Source organism: Monomorium pharaonis, chromosome 3 (genome assembly GCF_013373865.1).
Source record: "Monomorium pharaonis isolate MP-MQ-018 chromosome 3, ASM1337386v2, whole genome shotgun sequence".
In the NCBI taxonomy this organism is placed as follows: Eukaryota; Metazoa; Arthropoda; class Insecta; order Hymenoptera; family Formicidae; genus Monomorium; species Monomorium pharaonis.
Genome location: NC_050469.1, coordinates 9,845,165 through 9,864,651, shown reverse-complemented (window position 1 = coordinate 9,864,651; position 19,487 = coordinate 9,845,165). Strand labels below are relative to the sequence as shown.

The 19,487-nt window shown below is 36.0% G+C and overlaps 1 protein-coding gene across 4 annotated transcripts in view; it reads right to left on the bottom strand.

Moving 5' to 3' along the window:
• LOC105838293 (RNA-binding protein Musashi homolog Rbp6) overlaps positions 1-19,487 on the bottom strand; it is a 613,545-nt gene that overhangs the window by 24,762 nt on the left and 569,296 nt on the right. For all 4 annotated transcript variants that reach the window (XM_036284985.1, XM_036284984.1, XM_036284986.1 and 1 more), the window contains 2 exons: positions 15,393-15,425; positions 14,372-14,455 (listed from right to left, as the gene is read on the bottom strand). In XM_036284985.1, the coding sequence (XP_036140878.1) occupies positions 14,372-14,455; positions 15,393-15,425 (117 nt within the window). The remainder of the gene's footprint in view (positions 1-14,371; positions 14,456-15,392; positions 15,426-19,487) is intronic.

Sequence of the window (19,487 nt, the reverse complement as noted above, 5' to 3'; positions counted from 1 at the left end):
AATACACGATATTTTTTTGTTTTCGGACAGGACGGTGACGTTAACGCGAGCGAACTATAGTCGCGCATAAAAGTATCAATAATATTATTTAAGCATCGTGTCGTTAACAAATGTATAAGCTCAGGACATAAGTGTCTCCTCTTGGATTTGGTTTACTCCTTAATTGCCTCGCTCGTAAATTCTTAGATCTACATTCGCATCACGCGTTTAGTACTGGATGTTACTGTTTAATGCTCAGTAAACACACACAATAAGATAATTTAGATAGCTACATCACGTTTACAATTAAATAAAGCTCAAATTAGACAACCTTTAGAAACTTAAATTTAGAACATTGGATACAAACTTGATAAATCATTAAAACATTTTGATATATTTAGCGTTTAATAACATTAAATTCGTAGTATTGGATGCGATTCTCATACAAGTTATTCAAGTCAGACTGAAAATTAGATGGTTGCATTTACGGAGCGCTAAATCGGTATGCGAATGCAAGCCTTTAACAATTTATGTTTTGGCAACTCACATTCTAGCGAGACAATTTGCGGGAACGAGCGTAAATCTGGCTGCTCTCTTCGTGAATCTACGTTTTCCATAACGTCTTAGGGACGAGGACGGACAATTCGCTCGTCGCCCTTCTGTCTCTCTTCTATGCGCGCGAGACTTATCGTATTTCGTACACACCTCTTTTTTATTCGTTATTCGCCCTGCGATCCATACGGATGGTTCGTAGGACCTTCATTAACGACAACTCGAGAATACACAACGGAATCCAAACTCGATCACAGCTCTCGCGAACGTATAATACGTTGCGGTATGGGTGGAATAATGCCAGAGGGATGCGGGCCAGCGAGGGGTAGAAAGGATGAAACCGAGAAAGCAAGGAGAAGGAATTAGTGCGACGACACCGCTTGCGTCTCCTCCTATTTACCGTTAATAAATCCGCGCTGTAATTAATTACTCTTAATCTTCATTACATATGAAGGTAAATGTATACGTGCAATGTGCAGAAACGCGAAAATACCGCGTCACCACGACTTGCGCGCGCATTATGCATAATCTACCTTCCTCTTTTTTTGAGGATATCTTTAATATCCTTAATTAAACTTAATAGCATTTTTTCCTTTTAAGTAAGTTTTTTTTGAGCTTCATGTGAGCGATTTAGAAAATTACTTTAATTAATTGAAAATCTGTAATGCATACGCGACGCATATAATGAGAGTATAATTAATATACGAGGATTTTAATGTAAATCCCCGATTATGGTTGTTATCGTCGTGCGTATTAAATCTATTTAATTGCGTTTGATATTCGCATCGTCCTTGCTTCCTGGGGTTTCCTGACGCTCTATCGAGGGACGGAAGTGCGGGACTTTGGAAAGGCCTGGAATGAGTTTAACGACGTAATAATAACAAAGAAGCGCAAAATGGCCAACGGTCCTTGAGCGGCTTATCTCGATGCTAATCTCTCCTACGAGGGTCGGTATTCTTTTTCTTACGTTTCACTTTCGCCTAACTCGACGTATGCCTTACTCTACGTTTAGCACAATATGTAACTTTTTTTTTTCTGGTTAAGAAATAGTTATGTACCACGACAACGGCACCTTGTCCGTGATGCTTTTGTGCGATGCATTTTCATCCTTCTATAATAGTTCTGTAATTGATTAAACCTACGCTATAGCGATATTATTGAAACATGTAAATCATTTATTTCAAATTCCTTTTTTAATTCGTTTCAACTACCTGTCTTTCTTACTTCATCGTTACCTTAACAGAAATTTATATTCCGATAAGATATCCTAGTAAAAAGTTAATTTCCTGTTGCCAAAATATTTAATCTTGAAAAATAGAAATTGGTGATAAATTATGCCCTCTTTCTCGCGTCAGTACTTTTTCACCAAAGAAAAATTATTTATGAGGTTTAACGAATTTGTGATTAAAATATTATAATCGCTGAATTTATAGGAATTATTACAAATAAAATTTTAAAGTTATATTATTAGAAGGAGAAAGGATAATGTTATTATAGAGACACGTGTTTTATTTTGATTCGTGCATATAATCTGATTTTTGTGTGATTAAACGTAACAATTATGACCGCAAACTTGTAACCGCGTTGTTACGAAATATCTCGTTAAAATACACTAACTTTGCTGGCAATAAATTTCAAGATTACTAAAATGTTGATGTGTAATTTGTGACGCGCGCCGCTTCAACAAGGTGCCGTAATCGAGGCACTCGGAAACGTCTATATCATTATATCTACATATATATGTCCTACACTAAGTGTTTTCGATTAAAGTGTTTAGCTTAGAGATTACATAGAACGTGGCTACATTTTGAATTGCTACGTGAGATCAACACCTACGTGTGAGAGAAACGCGTTAAGGTTTAAAGTGGATGAAAAAGAATGATGGACCGGCAAAAGATGGGAAGAGGGAACGGAGGAAGGTCATCCTGGAAAAGCATGAGGAAAATCTGACCATGGTCTTTAATAACTATTAATTGTTTACGTATAGTAATTATATCTAGCTTGCGTTCTCATTATGGTTCATTGTAACTTCGCATTAAGACATCTATCTCGGATTACATCAACGTATTATTATCGCGTGTTTCGTGTGAGTTTATTATAGCTGCTATATCCCCTCCCCCAGACACACATTATGACGAAGGGGTAAGAATTATCTCGGCATAATCTTCGTCTTAGTTATATCTATGTTTCTGTGATAGGAATTCCGTGGTAACAATTGCTGATAGCTAGTGGCAAGGCTATGTATTTTATTTATCGTTAAATTTCAATTTTGGAATTTGTGACTGTTAATATTTTTTGAAATGTTTTAATATGATTTAATAAAAGCGTAAAAGCATTTTATATAAGATATAACATAATAATTATAGAATCAATCAGGAAATATTACTTTCTGTATTAAGTCAGTACATTAAGTCAGAATTGTTATTTTCAAATAACAGTAAAAATATCTATTGTTACTTTTATATTTTTATTCGTAATTATAACATTAAAAATGTTTTCTTGTTTCAATGACACATTAATTTTCCTGCTTTGATATTAACGTGTTCTATTCCTTGTCATTTTTGCATTTCTCGTTATTTGAGAAATCAAATGCTTTTGCATTTTGTAAAAAATAATAAGAGTATGACGATATTCATTTAATTTCATGGTGCAAATAGCCTTGCCATTAAATATCATAGATTCAAATGGGCGCTCATCTCCATTTTTAGGCGCTTTTCAAAGTAACGACAGATGAATACAGAAATCTGTCTATCTCTTTGCGAATGAGAAGAAGATAAAGTGGAAGGACAGAAAGAGAGAGAAGATGGGATAGCACTTGACTTTCATCGAAGAACCATTAAATCTCGCTCAATTTCCATATCTGTTTCATTTTTTTTTTACATGCCCTATATTTTCTCTCTCTTTCTCTAGCTTCGGTATTTACGTGTTTACCCGTTTCTTTCCTTGCCGTTCCTTCGTTCCTGTTTGCTTGAGAGTGAATGCTTTTGCAGGAAGGCGAGCACTTTTTCGCGCGAGATACTTCTGCCGAAGGTATTCGTGTGTGTTACGTACGCGATGCGTACATACATGCGTACATACATGCGCGCGTGTGTGTGTGTGTGTTTGTGCGCGCGCTTACGCACGTATATGTGTAAATACGTGTAGTATTTGCCGTTACTTTTTAGAATCTTGTGTTTGGCAGTACCTAATGGAATGGGGGTAGAGGCAGGCGACGCTTTGCTTGACGAAGGACCACAGAGTTTGCCAGCCATGCGTCTGTGAACATTTTTTAATTTCCGGTCAAGCGATTCACGTGAGAACAAGCCGTTTCAGAAAATTCAAATTTGACGGTCACCGATAATAAAAACATTCGTTTGTTGAACAATTGTTTTCAGAAGACAATACATTTTCTCGGATTAACCTTTCGATGATAACGGAGATAATACCTCATTTTAACGCGATATATACAAGCTGCCAAAATTTGTGCAGTTTATGTTAACAGCGAAGGATTATTCCGAGCTATCAAATTATAGGCGATTTCATCAAGAGCTATTTATTACAGCCGAAATAGCTCGATGCTTTTCAATAGGTAAATAATTCAAAATTGAAGTAATGGAATTGGATATTAATTCTTAATGAGTCTTTCGGAATAAAAATTATATTTAATCCACGCAAGTATTATTCTACACAGTAATTTTTCAATTTAATAACAAATAGTATAAGTATCATAGCTGTAATATAATTAACCACAAAATAATGTTCAATTTTATTAAATAATTGCAAAAATCGAAGCGTATTTTCGCGCGAAAATGTCAGCTCATTATCTCAAATTATAATTCTGCTACATTCGCGCGTCGAATTGATTAGAACGATATCGATGAAAAATTTGCATTGAAATTGAAGATTATCTATATATATTCATTTTGCAATTAAAATTTTCAAAATTTTTTGGTTTAGTTTGATAAACTATATAATTTATTGAGCCGGGTTTTGCGGCATTCCTATTGCAAATGTGCATTTTCCTGCGAGATTATCCTTATTCTAATAATGAAGACCGGTTCGGCAAATAGTGCCGCATATTAATCATAGCGGTTCTATATTTATCACCAGCGATTGATCGCCATCGTAGAAACTAATAATATTTCATTAATAATTCACAAGATTCGTGTTTTAACAAATATGAGCAACATTAATTTACATCATTCGCGCTCTATATATATATTATCCGCTTTGTATACATATATATTTATATTTATTTATATCGTTTACTCTTTTATTTATAGTGTGTGTACATAATGTGTGATATGAATAAAAGACTGTACAATCGCGTATTTACAGAATATTGTCGAAAAAATACCGAGATATACAATGAAAAATAAATTTGCGTACAAATATTTTATGCAACATTGCTTGAGAAAACTCACGTTAATAAGATATTGAAAGTTATAATTAGTTAGAAGAGTGAAAATATCGGTAAATATTTTAATTCTGTGTGAAAAACTAAACAAAATGCAGAATTAATTATTAAATTAATTTTTTTTTTTCACCGAATTAAACATTTTTCCACTTATCGAAGAACACATGAATAAAAATAATAAAATTGCAAACATCTTATAAAACATTTACAAGTACTTTCGCACACACAAGAAATATACATTTACATATAAAACAATTACACGCATATGTGTGTTCAGCTTATTGATAAAAAGTCGTGGCGAAAATGCGAGTAACGATATACATTTAAATTCTGAGCTCAATATGTTTTTCCGGAAGGCTTTTATTACTGTTGAGACACGGATACCTCAAAAATGCAGGACTTTATATCAGTTCTGACATTTTCTGGAAGCTTCTTCAGGCGTACGTAGAGACTTTCGTGACCCAGTGCATTTCCAGGGCGAAGTCTCGAGCGCCGCACATGTTTGTACGCAACTCATTGCGAGAGCGAGTTTGCATTTGTGTTCCGAACGCGAGCAGGTGCCACCGTGTATACTATATATGTGTCTCTCGCATGACGGCGATATCGTAAATCTTCGGAAACGGCACGCGTTATATATAAGCTTCGGATATTTGGAATTCTTAGCGTGGAGTCGAGGTTTTCCTTAAGCTGTAACGTATTACCTTAGCCTCGCCGTTCGCGCTACGAGCGATATGTACAACGGTTCACACATACATACATACATGTATGCCTGTGTATGTATGTATGGTATAGCAAGATGTATACACACGGCGATATAATGCGACCCTTAGAAAATATATCTTTTGTCGGCAAACGTAGAAGGAGAGAGCTTTTCGCGGCCGTTATCACATGGTCGAAAAGATCGAGCATTAATTCTGCGTTTCATCAAATCGTTTTCGACGACACAGCGACAAAGCAGATGTATTTTGTTGCAAAAAACTCCTTTTATTTTGCAGCAATCGGAATTTATACGTTTTAATTACATTTAAGTATCGATATCCAATTAAGTAAATTAAAATACCGTTTACTCGCAATATCGTTTACTGTATTCAGTATTGCATTTTTTCGTTCGATTAGATGTTACTATAATTAACAATTGCCCCAGATATATTTGCGTGTAACAACATGGCTGTGAATTTTTGTTGTAAACTGAAGAAGATAGTAAGGTCGATAAACATCGTTTTGCATTTAATTATTGCCAAAAATTGCATTGGCAACATTGTACATTAATTTTTTTCCTGCTGTCAATTGCACTTTTATAGGCGCAAAGTATTGTTGCATCAGATTGATTATTCTTTCTCGCCAGTGTGATTTAAGACAAGCCCATAATCGATTCGCGCGCGTGTGTCCGCGAGAAAACTGCAGCAGGAATAATCGAAATTCAAATCATTCCCCTCTTTGACCCTTCTCCCGCCTGCCACGTTTTATTTCCGGCAGCTTCTACTCGCGGTTTGAGCTCGCGAATGGAAACGAATCCGTCCGCGCTCGCGTCGAACAAAGACCGAACGCGGAAACGACGGAAGGGAGAAAGCGGAAAGCGCGAGAGTTATGTGCATTGTCGTCAATGGGACGAAACAAAAGCCAGGAGCGTAAAAACGGAAATAAAAAGGGAAAAAAGATAAAATCCGTCATACACCGCAATGCGCGACGGAACGTAATGACGCGCTCTCGAAAGTGGCGCGAATCGAGCTTGCCGTGGTATTAATTCGCGGGTATTGGAGCAATCGCACTGTTGTTTGCGTTCTAAACTCTACGCGGTGATGTTCCCAGACACTGCCGGCAGAGAAAATGAAAGATGCAGCGAATGTAGATCGCAAGGAAACTTGACAAAGAAATGCTACTACGTAGCATCGTTATTCGCGTTGCAACCACTACACTTGACGTATAACAAACGCTTCTGAAAGAAGTAAATTTGTAAACTTTAAAAAATTTTAAAAATTATATAAAATAATATGTTTCTTATAATTGTGTATTGCATAAAAAACCATGTAAATTATAAACACAATTACTCATAAATTAAAAAATAAATGTTTTTTTTTTTAATTAAAAGAATCATAAAATCATTGATTACGGATAAAAAATTTTGTTAATTTATGTGACAATTTACAATAACTTCTAAATTATTCTTGACGATTATTTAGAAACTAGATACTCAAGTGTAAATAAAAAACCATGGCTACTTATTAAATAGAAATGTTTCAATACTCAACGTGTAATTATACAAAATGTTTAAAGATTAAACTTTGCCTGCGACAAAAAGGATGCAAAAGTAGAAAAGATTTAAGTGCAAAGAATCAGAAAGAAGGTTGCGATTGTGCTGTTGCGAACGGTTAGCAGAAACGCACAGTGGCGGGTTGAGGTTCCACAATAACCCCCCTCCCCCTCGTGTTCATCTCCCTCTCGCAACCCCTCCTAACCCCTTACCACTATGCACTATAGTAACGGTAACCGACGATTTATTGCGTGGCGCAACGAGCGCGCACGGTAACACGTTACGGTAATGACTGTGAAATACGACGGTGCGCCTCTGCCACCCTCTTTCCTCCCTCCCCCTCCTGCTTCACGTACAACCCTTCCGCTTCGCCGCAGCTGCCCGCCCACCCTTCCACAGTTCTCCGATGAAAGGACTGAATTTCGATTCGCGTGTACGTACGTGTAAAACTCTTGGCTCTTTCCTTTATTCTCTTTCTTTTCCTTTAGCTCGCTTCTTAATCGAATGCGAATATGAATAAGAGTATATCAAGTTTGAAAGAATATTTTCCAAACAGTATTAATAGATATATAACGATGAATGAAATAAACTAATAATTCTAATAAAACTGAGAGAGTTAATATTCCATGAATATTCTTATAATTACTATTCGATATGTTCTTTAGAATTAAAATTTTCTAAAATAATTTAAAATTGGATATTACATTTCACAAATATCTATTATATATATTTTTTCGTTTAATTTAAAATAAATATTTTAAATTATTAGATATTTTTTCTGATTTTATTAAACTATAATATTAATTAGCAATAATTATATGATTGTTTAATTTAACACATAATATTGAAAATGATAATTAAATTAAATTATTATTAAAATTATTTAAAATAAAATTTCAACTATTTCATTGTATGTGTGCAACAATGCATATCAAAATAAAAAAAATTAAATTGTTTTAATGCAGCGTTAATTATAAGTCTCTATTTTTTCTTATTTATTTTTTCCGTTTATTCTCCAAGTCATTGTTTGCACAATTCGGGGGATGCAAGAATTGAAGAAAAATAAACGCAAACGAAAATCTAAAAGAATAATTGCATTAGGAACATATTGACGCACAATAAGTGGATGACAAAAGATTCTTATCAATAATGTACACGTCAATTTTAGCCCTTACGCAATTGTGCTCCCTTCCTCCTCTTTATCGAATAATTTAACCGATTTACCGATCTTCCGATTTACAGATTTGTATAAATATGTATATACCCGAATCGGTCTTTATACAGAATTGATCCCCGCATGAATCGATTCGCCGAGCAAAAAACAACGAGAAAAAAGAAAGTCCGATGTATTTGCGAAGTTCGTGCACGCCGACGAGCAGTAAGCCGACGAAAAGAAAAGAAGAAGTGTCCTTTTCGAGTTGTTCTGAAAAACCGACTGATGTCCAATGAGGCGTCAGGGACTACCCCCCTTTTCTTCGGGTAAGGAAGAGAAGAAGCTCGTTACTGCGTTTGCATTGTAAGAGGAAATCGTCGTCGTTTTTGTCGTCGTCGTTGTTACGTTGTCTACTCAAGCGGCGTTATCCCGGGAAAAATATGGAGACGTTGCAGCTTGTTATTTTCTCGTAAGAAAGGCGGTCACACGGGTTAAAAGGATTCGGTACTTTACTACTCGTTCTGCGACCGAATTGAGAAAATCCAGCCGACCGGGGCAATTATTAGCGCGTATCACAAGATAGGTCGGTATATTTGTCCCTCTCTCCATGTTTCCCCTTTGTTTTATTTCCCTTCCCTCCTCCCCCAATAACTACATTATTTGAGGATTAAGAGCTTTTCTCCTTCTCCCATTTCACTCACATGGCACATTTTCAACTTTCTTTTTGTTAAGGAATTATTCTACACTTCGCGGAATAGAGAAGAAGTCCTGAAGTATCTGAAACTACCATCAACCCCTTAAGTCGCTAGTTTCTTCTTTCGCTTCTTGATCTTCTTTAAGTTACTGTTTGCGGTTACTCATCATTATACTCATCGCGTCGCTTGTTTTCTTGTTTTTTATTATTATTATTAGATACCTAATATTATCAGACAAACTAGAACGGTGCCTCTCGTCCATTCAAAATTTTCGCATTGAGAGATATATATTCTATGTTATTTATCGAAATTATTCGCCGCATTGAAAAAATTTTAGCAGTATATGTGAACTGCATGAATATTGATAGTGAAAAAAAAAATTCAATCGAATTTGAGAGGCTAATTGTTTTATGATACGCGTTCTTAAACACCGAAAGTTTCATATAAGAATAATCATCAATTAATCTCTGTATCCCTCTGTATCCTGATAATGTTTTAAGTAAATTTTACTTAATCGATTAATTTGTGAACGAAAGCGTATTTCGTTGATTTAAACGTAATTGAAACTCACTGATTTCATGTCAATATTTAACAAATAAACCACGTTCTACGAAAACTTGCAGCGTAACTAGAGTGAATTTGCTGCATAATGTTATGCTAACACACTAAACATCTCATCTATCTTGAATTGAAAAGCATGACTCGAAGCGGCAAACGAAGAGATCAGACTTGTGACAATTTGCTCGTAATTTTAATGTTACTATACTTGAAATTTAATGATCAGAACGTCACACAATATCAAGTATCAATAAGTATCATCAACCGTTGATATACCATTCATTCATGTAATATGTATCTCTCTCTGACGCATACATAAAATATATCTGAAACATACATTCTGTGAAACATGAATTGTAAGAATCAAGTTTAATGTCAAATCACTAAAATAGAAGTGAAGTTTTCAATTAATGTAAAATAATTGTTTACACAAAGAGATATTTAAGCACGGAAACAAGGAGAAAAAAAAACTTTTCACTTAAGATTTCATAAAATTACGCGAACTCTAACATTTTATACGACATAAGTAATGATTTATTTGCGAGCATGATTAAACTTGCATAAGGACATCTTTCATCTACCCCTTCGTAAGTTTCGTTTTTATTTATCAATATACGAACTATGCGAGACAGTTCATATTCAGTTCGCATCGTGAAGCGACCTCGCTTGGCGTTTTCGTTTCGTGTCACGAAGGTGAATGTCTAGCGACGATCGTTAAATCACGGCTGCCGTTTGACTTCTCTCGAAGCAACGGAATATTTGCAGTTCGGGAACGTTCGAGCAGAAGACCTTCCGTGAAGAAGTTCTCCACGAAGCGAATATATCCCGAGTATACGTCGCCGCCCCTCTACTTAGAAATATCTTTTCTACCCCACGAATTCTACGTAGAAGATCGCCCTGTTCCCGTGTTTGCGAAGAGGGTGGCTTAACCGACGAATGTTTTTCGGACATTGGGAATACATTGAGGGAAACGGACTGACGGGAGCGGGAGGGGCGAAGAGTTCTTCTTTATGGCGATCAATCATCGTGGATGATATCCACTTTTCCTTCTACCACCATGCCTCGTGAACTGTACGCAATAAGACACACAAACCGGGCTGGGAAATCGGGAACGGACAAAAAGTGGGAAGGTAACCGCGGGGATGATCCCGAAAAGTTATTCAAATGCGTTAAGTAGCGAGAGTCGAGGAAAATTGGAAACGATTCTGGGAGCATCGATTCCCTAGAGGAAGGCGAGGATCGGATCGAGAAATGAGATTGAGGAGAAGCGGGGGAGGCTTTTTGAGGGATGGGCCAACGTCCGAAAAACATTATACATTATTTATGAGTTCTCTTCCTATCTATGTTTTGTTTTAAGAATCGATATGTGAACATAGGTTTCAATTCCTCGAGATAATAAGGATCGCTTTTCGCTATTTTTTGAAGCGTTCTCTGAAGCGAGTCTGAAGCAATATCATTGGGCGACATTATCTCCAGTACTAATTAATCTCAAGCGCGACGGGGCACCGATCGTAGTTTGTCCGACGCTAATGACGTGACGCGTTATAACTGCTTTACATGCTTGACATGGAGGAGCGGCAAGCCGCGTGCGAGGGTTAAAATTGTGTGGGATGGGGTATGTAGTTTCGATCGCAATCGCCTTTCGTGGAACACGTAGAACAAAAACGTGTGTACATTTACCAGGCGAGAAATAACGAAGGCAAGCAAGCGTAATACACGAGAGCGATAAAATGCGCGCAATGCCTGTAGATGAGAATCAAGAGATGAGAAAATATTTTAAGAAGCATTATAGTCATATAAGATGTGCATTAACAGTTCATACTAGTAGAGCCTAGATAAAATGGCGAAAATTATTAAAAAGCTGTCTATAAAGCTTAAAAACGAGAGAATCATCATTTTTTAAATTTTTCAAATAAAAATTGAGTTAATTAACAGTAATTGTTAATAAAATTGTTGTTCTTAAAACAATTGTTTTAAATTCATGTTTTTATTGTATGCACTCGAAAAAAATAAGATATTTTGTGAAGTTATCGATGAAAAAAGCGTCATGGTTTTTTATATGATTTTCATTTTAACTCTTCAGTTTGGTTACCCAGTGAAGTTCCAGTACATACTACTGGACACATATTTGTTACATTCAATATATTTTTGCTACTATCTCGTTTCAAATATTATATAACAAAATCAAATAACAAAATCGATGAAATAATAACAAATAAATATCGGTAAAAATACAGATAGCAATTTCATATTGTTAAAAGAAAAGTTTACAAAATCAAATCAAAACAGATGGATAAGTTTGATAATTCGCGGGAGCAAATTAACGATTTACTTCAATTCTATTCACCGAGCGTTACGATAGGCAATCGTGATATTGAATTGCGATAGAAAAGAGATGCATTTCCCTGGAACATATTCGAGTGCAATCTGTGATCTTCATTTCGCGAATACGTTATGAAGAAGGCTTGAGTTCGAAAAAACCACCCTATCATTCACTCCATCGATTTTCAACAGATCGATATCAAAAGATGGACGTGCTCATTTTCCGTAGATATCCTATTAACTACTGCAATCGTATGTGTATGCCAATAACTGAATACGTGTATATTCGTGTGTGCACGAGACAAAGTGGACCGCGATGCGGTTCCTCGCGTATCATTGTCAATCGATACGTACTTGTTACCCTTGCCAGGTATCAACAATGACATTTTACTCCGCTCCATCTATACACATTTTATATCACGATCGATTTTACGATCTAAACCAAACAGCTTTGAACGGTTTGAACTCAATTTTGGTGACATCGTCGATTTTCAAAATATCGATGTGTATTCACAAAATATATAATATTGATTTTACTATGTGCCCTCCCTACGCAGTTTTGACTAATAAACGCTTTAAAAGTAAAAGTATTTTCTGATAACTTTTATCGGCTATTTCAATATTTAGTGGTATTTACTGATGATTCGGACATTGATTGGATATTTGCTTTTATTGAGATTGCTATTGCGATATATTCGTTATTGAAAGGAATGATTGATTTCACATATAGTGGCTTACCAAAGTATTCAAACGATAATATGCCTATATTAAATCAAATAAAACCGTTCGAATATCACGAGGCATTTTGCACTCGGCGTAATCTATAGACATCCCTTTTTTTCTCTGCCTATACTTTTATTTATATATACATAGCGATATTTTGAGATTTTGAATTCTTTAAAAATGATAACCACAGCAAGGGGAGAAGAATCAATAGTGCACCGTAGCTATAACAGCTCAATAAATTCTGAATCCACGGGTAGCGCAACACACTTTTTCGCAAACACTCAGTGATTTATTGTCTACCGCAGAACGAGAAAGAGAATAGATTATTTATATCCCTTGGAATTCATTGTTCCTTTAAAAAAATATTTCAAAATATAGTAGAGGAAAACAGAGAAAATGTATAATAAAGTAATCGTCGTGAAATATGTCAAATGTTTTGTTAATTCATACGTATATAGATAAATATAAAGTAGAATAAGTCGTTACTTAATGTATGTCAAGATTAACAAATTTTTTCTTGTTGTCTTTAAAGCTTAAACCTTAAAATAACGAAGTAACTTTGATGTAATAACCTAACTATCGATTTTACGATTCTCATCGCTGGTTGTTGCCCGACTGTGTTCTTGTTATAAAAAAAAATACACGAAACCAACACCGCGACAAGTATCGAATAAGCATTCCAATAATGTACAAACTTTTTTATAGCAAAGCGAACGCTGCAGTCGAGCAGCCGTCACGTCGGCCGCGAGCTGACATTACTAGATATTAATAATTTATCCCCGAATATCCTATAATTAGACGAAGTTTTTCACAGCGTAGCATTTTTTAATATTTTTTTTTCACCAGCACATTGAGAAAAAAATGTTAATTTGACTAAATTTTCCAACTGAATTAAATTTTATGTATTCAAGTATTTATACATTTTAATTAACTATATAAATACTTTAATTGAAATTTGTGCATTTAAGTTAAACACATAAATTTTTTAACTGACAAAATTTTAATTTAGTTGGAAAATTTTATCAAATCAACAATATTTTTTTCTCAGTGCATATATATTATATCTATCGTGGTTTTCTCGTGCGCTATCAGGAGCAGCGAACAACCTTGTAAATTCGGAACTCTCTCTCCCTGCTTTAAAAGGGAGAATAGTCCGTACTTTAAAGAGTCTCTCGTCCGTCCCGTCAGTCGTCCGTTATTCCTCGTGCAAATAGCAACGCGCATTTGGCGGAACCTGCTTGCGTTCCGGGCATCGTCCAGTTCAATAACTCACGGTCCCGGGACGGAAAGTCGTTTTGTCCCTCGAGAAAGTTTAACGTATGTCTCCATGGAAAAACCACGAGGACTGCCGCGCATTGCACGCGTGTCTTCAACGTGCTCTCGAAATCGCTCGAGTCACCCACGGGAACGTGGGCTGTCTCTCACCTCATGATTATCACGTCGTAACACGCTCTCTCGCCGCGATAGGATCAGATGGACCAAGCGACAGCATAGTCAGTTAGCGTGTAGCAATGGGTTAGAATGCGCGCACAGCTCGTTATCGATATTGTTAATCAGTGAGTTAGTTCACAGAGGCATGGCGTTGTAGAGGTCCAGATTTGGATGGTAAAAGAGCGGTGTCGGGGTGGGCGGGTTATGATGGGGCGCAGGCTGCGCCTGTATGAGGTTCAAGTTCAAGTTCAGGGGCGCGATGTGGGCCGCATTGTGGTGGTTAAGGTGGTTAAGGCTAAGGTGGTTACCTGTCGGGTAGGGTAATCCGAAACTAGGGTACCCAGAATAGCCACGGCCCGCCGCGTATGCCGCGTACGCTGCCGCTGGGAAACCTGCGAACACAACAAAGATTTCTGTTACACTCCTTCTTACTTCCGTGTAACTTGCTAGTCCTCTCGGCGGGGAGGCAGCATAAGCATTTGCGACAATGGTTTCAACATAAACGCTGTGATAAGAAGGCTTTTAGTTTTTTTTTTGCACTTTTTGTTGCATTATTTGTTACAACCCGTGTTCCTCAATAGAGAGATATATAATTTTGTTTCGGTACCATTTTATGGCGTAACTTGAGATTATTTTCTACCTCTTCCACATATACACATGTCTTCGTGATTTACATTATTTAACGTATTACTTGTTTTCTCTAGATTTTGAAAAGTTTAAAGTAATTTGAAATATAGAAAAGTATTTAAAAAGATTAAAAACTATTTCTTATTAAAAAATAGAAATCAATAATAAAAAAAGCTCGTGAGAGTATCTATTACCGCATTCAATTTTATAGTAAAAAGTTTGAAAGATCTTGTGTAATTTTTTTGTAGGAAAACTTATGAAGTTATTAAGCAATTAAAAGAAAATTGAAAGACTTTCTTAATATTTGACCAATTATTTTACTGAATCGATGATAATTCGTTGAAAACAGAGAAAACAGAGATAAAAATTATTTACTCTGCTAATTGGTTAAACTTATTAAGTTAGATCTATTAGTTGTAGTCATATCTATTTTGCTAATTGAGTTAAATTTCCATTAATGCAAAACTAATGAGAGGTTAATAACTAATCCGGTAAATTTTAATATTTACATACGATTCGCATCAGTCAACTGAAAGATATGCCATAGAATGTATGTTAAAGTAAATATGTGAAATAGGCGATTACGTATTAAGGTTGTCGAGAGAGATAGCATCATTATTACTTTATTTGTGTCTTTAATGGCGATATGTCATTAATAGGTACCGAGTTCTTTAGTGGTCAGTACATATTTAAAATACTCACCATCAGGTAATGCTCCAAGAGACCACATAAAATCTATAAGAGAAAACAAACTCGATTAAAATGTAGTTTTGAGATAGACGATGCATTGTAAAGACTTCTTTTACTCATTTTTATCAATTCTTTTTTTTTCTTTTCGAGAGTTCTTTTTATTTATATTGTATGTTCGTTAGTGCAACGATTTCAAGTCTCCATCAAAATTTCTGCAACTACGTACGAAGAAAGATATTGATCGCTCGAAAACTTACGAAATAAATTACGTGTCAGAAATAAAGTTTCCACATGTCAATTATTTCCGCGAAGTTTTATATGTCGCACAAGACCAATATTTTTCTTCGAGCAGGCGAAGGTAGGCGTAAACATTTAAGAATATATGTACACGGAGATAAGTTAAGTATGAAGCGAAGCGTTGCAGAAATTCGTCGGGATTTAAGTGTAAAGGATGACTAGGTCCAAACGATAGAGAACGTGAAAAGATAAGAAAGAAGATAAGAAAAAGGATTTAGAAAGCTTTCTAGGTTAATCAAAGAGTATGAGAAAATGAGTGAAAGAAAAAGAGAGAAAGAGAGAGAGAGAGAGAGAGAGAGAGAGAGAGAGAGAGAGAAGAAAGAATGAGAGAAACAGAATGATAGAGAGATCAAGGCATCCATGAAATTTCATAATTCGATACTAATTAAAAAGACCACACAACTAAGATTTTCACTATATAGATATATATGTATATCGCATCGACTATATAGCGCATTTTCTAAACTGTGTGACAAGGTACTAGGTAACTACGCGCGGCCGAGGTGTTTCCAATTCTACGACAAAATAAACCCTCCTATAAACTATGGTTATTATAGCCTTCAAAGGTATTAGTTAATTATTTACCGTTAAGTAATATTTGCTAGGCTCTCTATATAGCTTATTAGATATCGACTAAGGGTCGGTAGTATGCCACCACTTGAATATCCTCCGCAAATTTAAACAGATTTGCGGAATGATCGGACAATACACATGTATAGCGCGTTCTGTTTTTCTTTTTCTTTTGTCGTTGTTGTGTGCGTGGCATAGCACCGGCACCACTACCACATTTATATTGACGATACAATATTGAAAAAAACACCGACCACAATAATACTACACTACTAGACTCACTATTCTAGTATCCATATCGACGTTGCTCTCACAATATTACGCAGATGGAAAAAAGTATAAGAGCGTTTATTCTAGCCATTAAAAATACACTGATACATATTAATAGTATTAGTAATTTCGTACCTAAAGTCTCTCTACCGGGCTGGTTTTGATTACGTCAAGCGCTCAATGGTATTTTACTATCATTTTGCACTCTTTTTCTCTGTCTTAATGGCTTTCTAAACTCTTCTGAGCTACAATAATAAGATTTGCATGTACGTCGAGCACTATATCTCGCATTTATCTCAATGGAATCGTTTGCAGCATTATATAGATACACCTTTGTCACTTCATCGAAATGTGAATAGATCTCGACGATACTATGTAAATAATATTTGCGCGAATAACGCGCGTGCTTTCTATGGCATCTACGTATACACTCTGTACTTTCTCAGATGCAACATATCGATCTCACGTAGAGCAGACGTTTACGTATGACGTATTAACATTAACAGTCTCTCGCAGTTCCGAAGAGTGCATAAAGCCTGTCTCAGCTCAAGTTTACGATCGAGTTGCCGGTCGATTAACGTTTATGTCATATCGATCGGCTTCGGCAATGTGGAATTCATTGAGTTACTCTTATTAGAATTTTATGCTTCCCCTTCGATGTGCGTCTCCCATCTCTCGGAGGAGGGGAATACTCGCGAGGTCGTGTATCGGGGATGCATTCCGTCGATTCGTTCTGCGTCCCCGTTACTAATTATGCAAGACATCATACTCTATATTCCCGAAATCCAAAATTCGGCCAAGTGCCACGCAGGCCAACAATAAAACCGCACCTTCAAGGTCTGGTCTACTTACGAAACTGACAGTGTTGCGCCTCTCTGGCTAAGTACGTACTTTCTAAGACACACGTCTCACGCATTATTATCAAGGTAAACGGTACTATGCGGCTTAAGAAGAGTTAAATACTATGTAACAAGTAGTATATGAGTGGGATATACGGGAACTGGGATATACGGGGGCATTAGGTATAGACAGGTATACGCACGATATATATTTAGTATGTATCCTATATAGAGAGGTATAATATTACGTATAACGTAATATAAATGTAACTATGTAACGTAGCTCGTTAAGTAATAGGTACAATATAATAGGTCTCTTTGAAGCCGCTGGTAATGCATATATTCTTCGCGGAAGATGCCGAGTATTGCACTTTATCTCGCCTCTCTCGCGAATAATTCTGTAGAAGTAAACGTGAGTTACGATGGGAATGTTACGATGGGAGGCCGAATTTTGCCTTCTCTGTGAGCAATTCTTCATACAGGAAAGGAAGCGAGTGCTGAATGATCTTCCGCGAAGATGAGCGCCTAAAGTATAATCTAAGCTAACGATATCATAGTGACTTCCCAAAAGCTATATAGTTCACTAGTAGTTTCAACGTTAGGAACGTGTACATAGTATATTAATTCGCCCAAAACTGAGTCGCTCTAACTAATAGAACCTAGAGCGCCTAGAATCTCAATAATGACTAAGATCTGATAACAACACAAATGTTTACCTAATTACCTAGATATGTAGAGATAGATAGATATATAGATCCGATATGTATATCTGTTTGATCTATTACAAAAAACTATAAGGTGTAATGCGACTCTCACAAAATATATCGATATTAATATCAAATGCTATGGCGTTATCAAATAGATAAGATACAAAACAATATAACGTATATATCGTCTGGCGTAATCTATAATGGATTATTAGATACGTATCAATACAGAGTGTCCGAAAACTACTGGTATCTATATTTTTTGGCAACTTGATCGTGAAAATTGTGACTATTGTCTGTCGTTTTAATTAAGAATGTAAATAATAATTGAATAATAATGTTAAGTTTATATCTAAATATAATTAAAAATATTTTACTTTATTATTATACTCTAGATTTATACTTTTTAGAAATTAATTTATTTCATTCATTCATCAAAATTATTTAATTCTTTTCTCTTTTTTTTTATTTTCAATGTTAATGTACCGCTATTTTTGGGACACTCCATACAAATATAGAATATAAATATATTATATGTATGTATGTATATGTATATAGATTCACGTATTTATATACATATAAATAATGCCGATAGTTCGTGTCTTTCCTTTTGAGTATCTTTATCTAGAACTTTATTGAGTTCTTTCTTGTTTCGACATTATGAAATTTCATGAAGTCACTTGCGAAAAATATTCCGGAAGACGCGACAAATGAGAAGTGTACGTGTCGCTAACCATTTCCTGCGGGCTCCCGTCGCGCTAACCGCCCTCTTGTCGCATCGCCAACAATTTGTGTCGGCGTGCACCGCTAATTGATTTCCTTCAATTATCGCTCGCGTGTTCACGAGCGGTATACGCGGCAAACCACTACCTGGGTGTAGGAAAAGGGGGTTGGTGTTTTTCTCTTTTATATTATTTCAATTTTCTGATAAAATATCGTAATCAACGGCCCCGGCGAAGAGCACGTTCGCTGCTCGAACAAACAATTGTTTCTCTCCGAAAAAATATTCTGCCGTTTTTGAAGACGTTCGAAAATACGCCACGAAACGCGACCATTTTTTCCATACCCTTTAACGCGACTCTTAATTATATCACCCGGTCTTGTCGCGTAACCTCGCAGACGACAATTTCTACGTTAGAGCTAAATTGTTCGCAACGCTAAAATTTCAACTAGGTTCTACTAACGAATTGACAGCCGCCGAATGACGAACGTACAATCTCCATCGAGGACTTGGTGTTTTGTTTCCCCATTGGGGTGACCTGAAAATTGCCGCTCACCTTGTCTTTCGATTTCCTGTTCTTTCATTCCGCCTTCGTGAAGGTCGATGTCAGCGTTAATTTCTACGGTATTTTAATTGAAGTGCTTTTAACGGCAAGTGATGGACATTGAAAACTCAATTATTCGACGTCGATAGATGGAGAGAT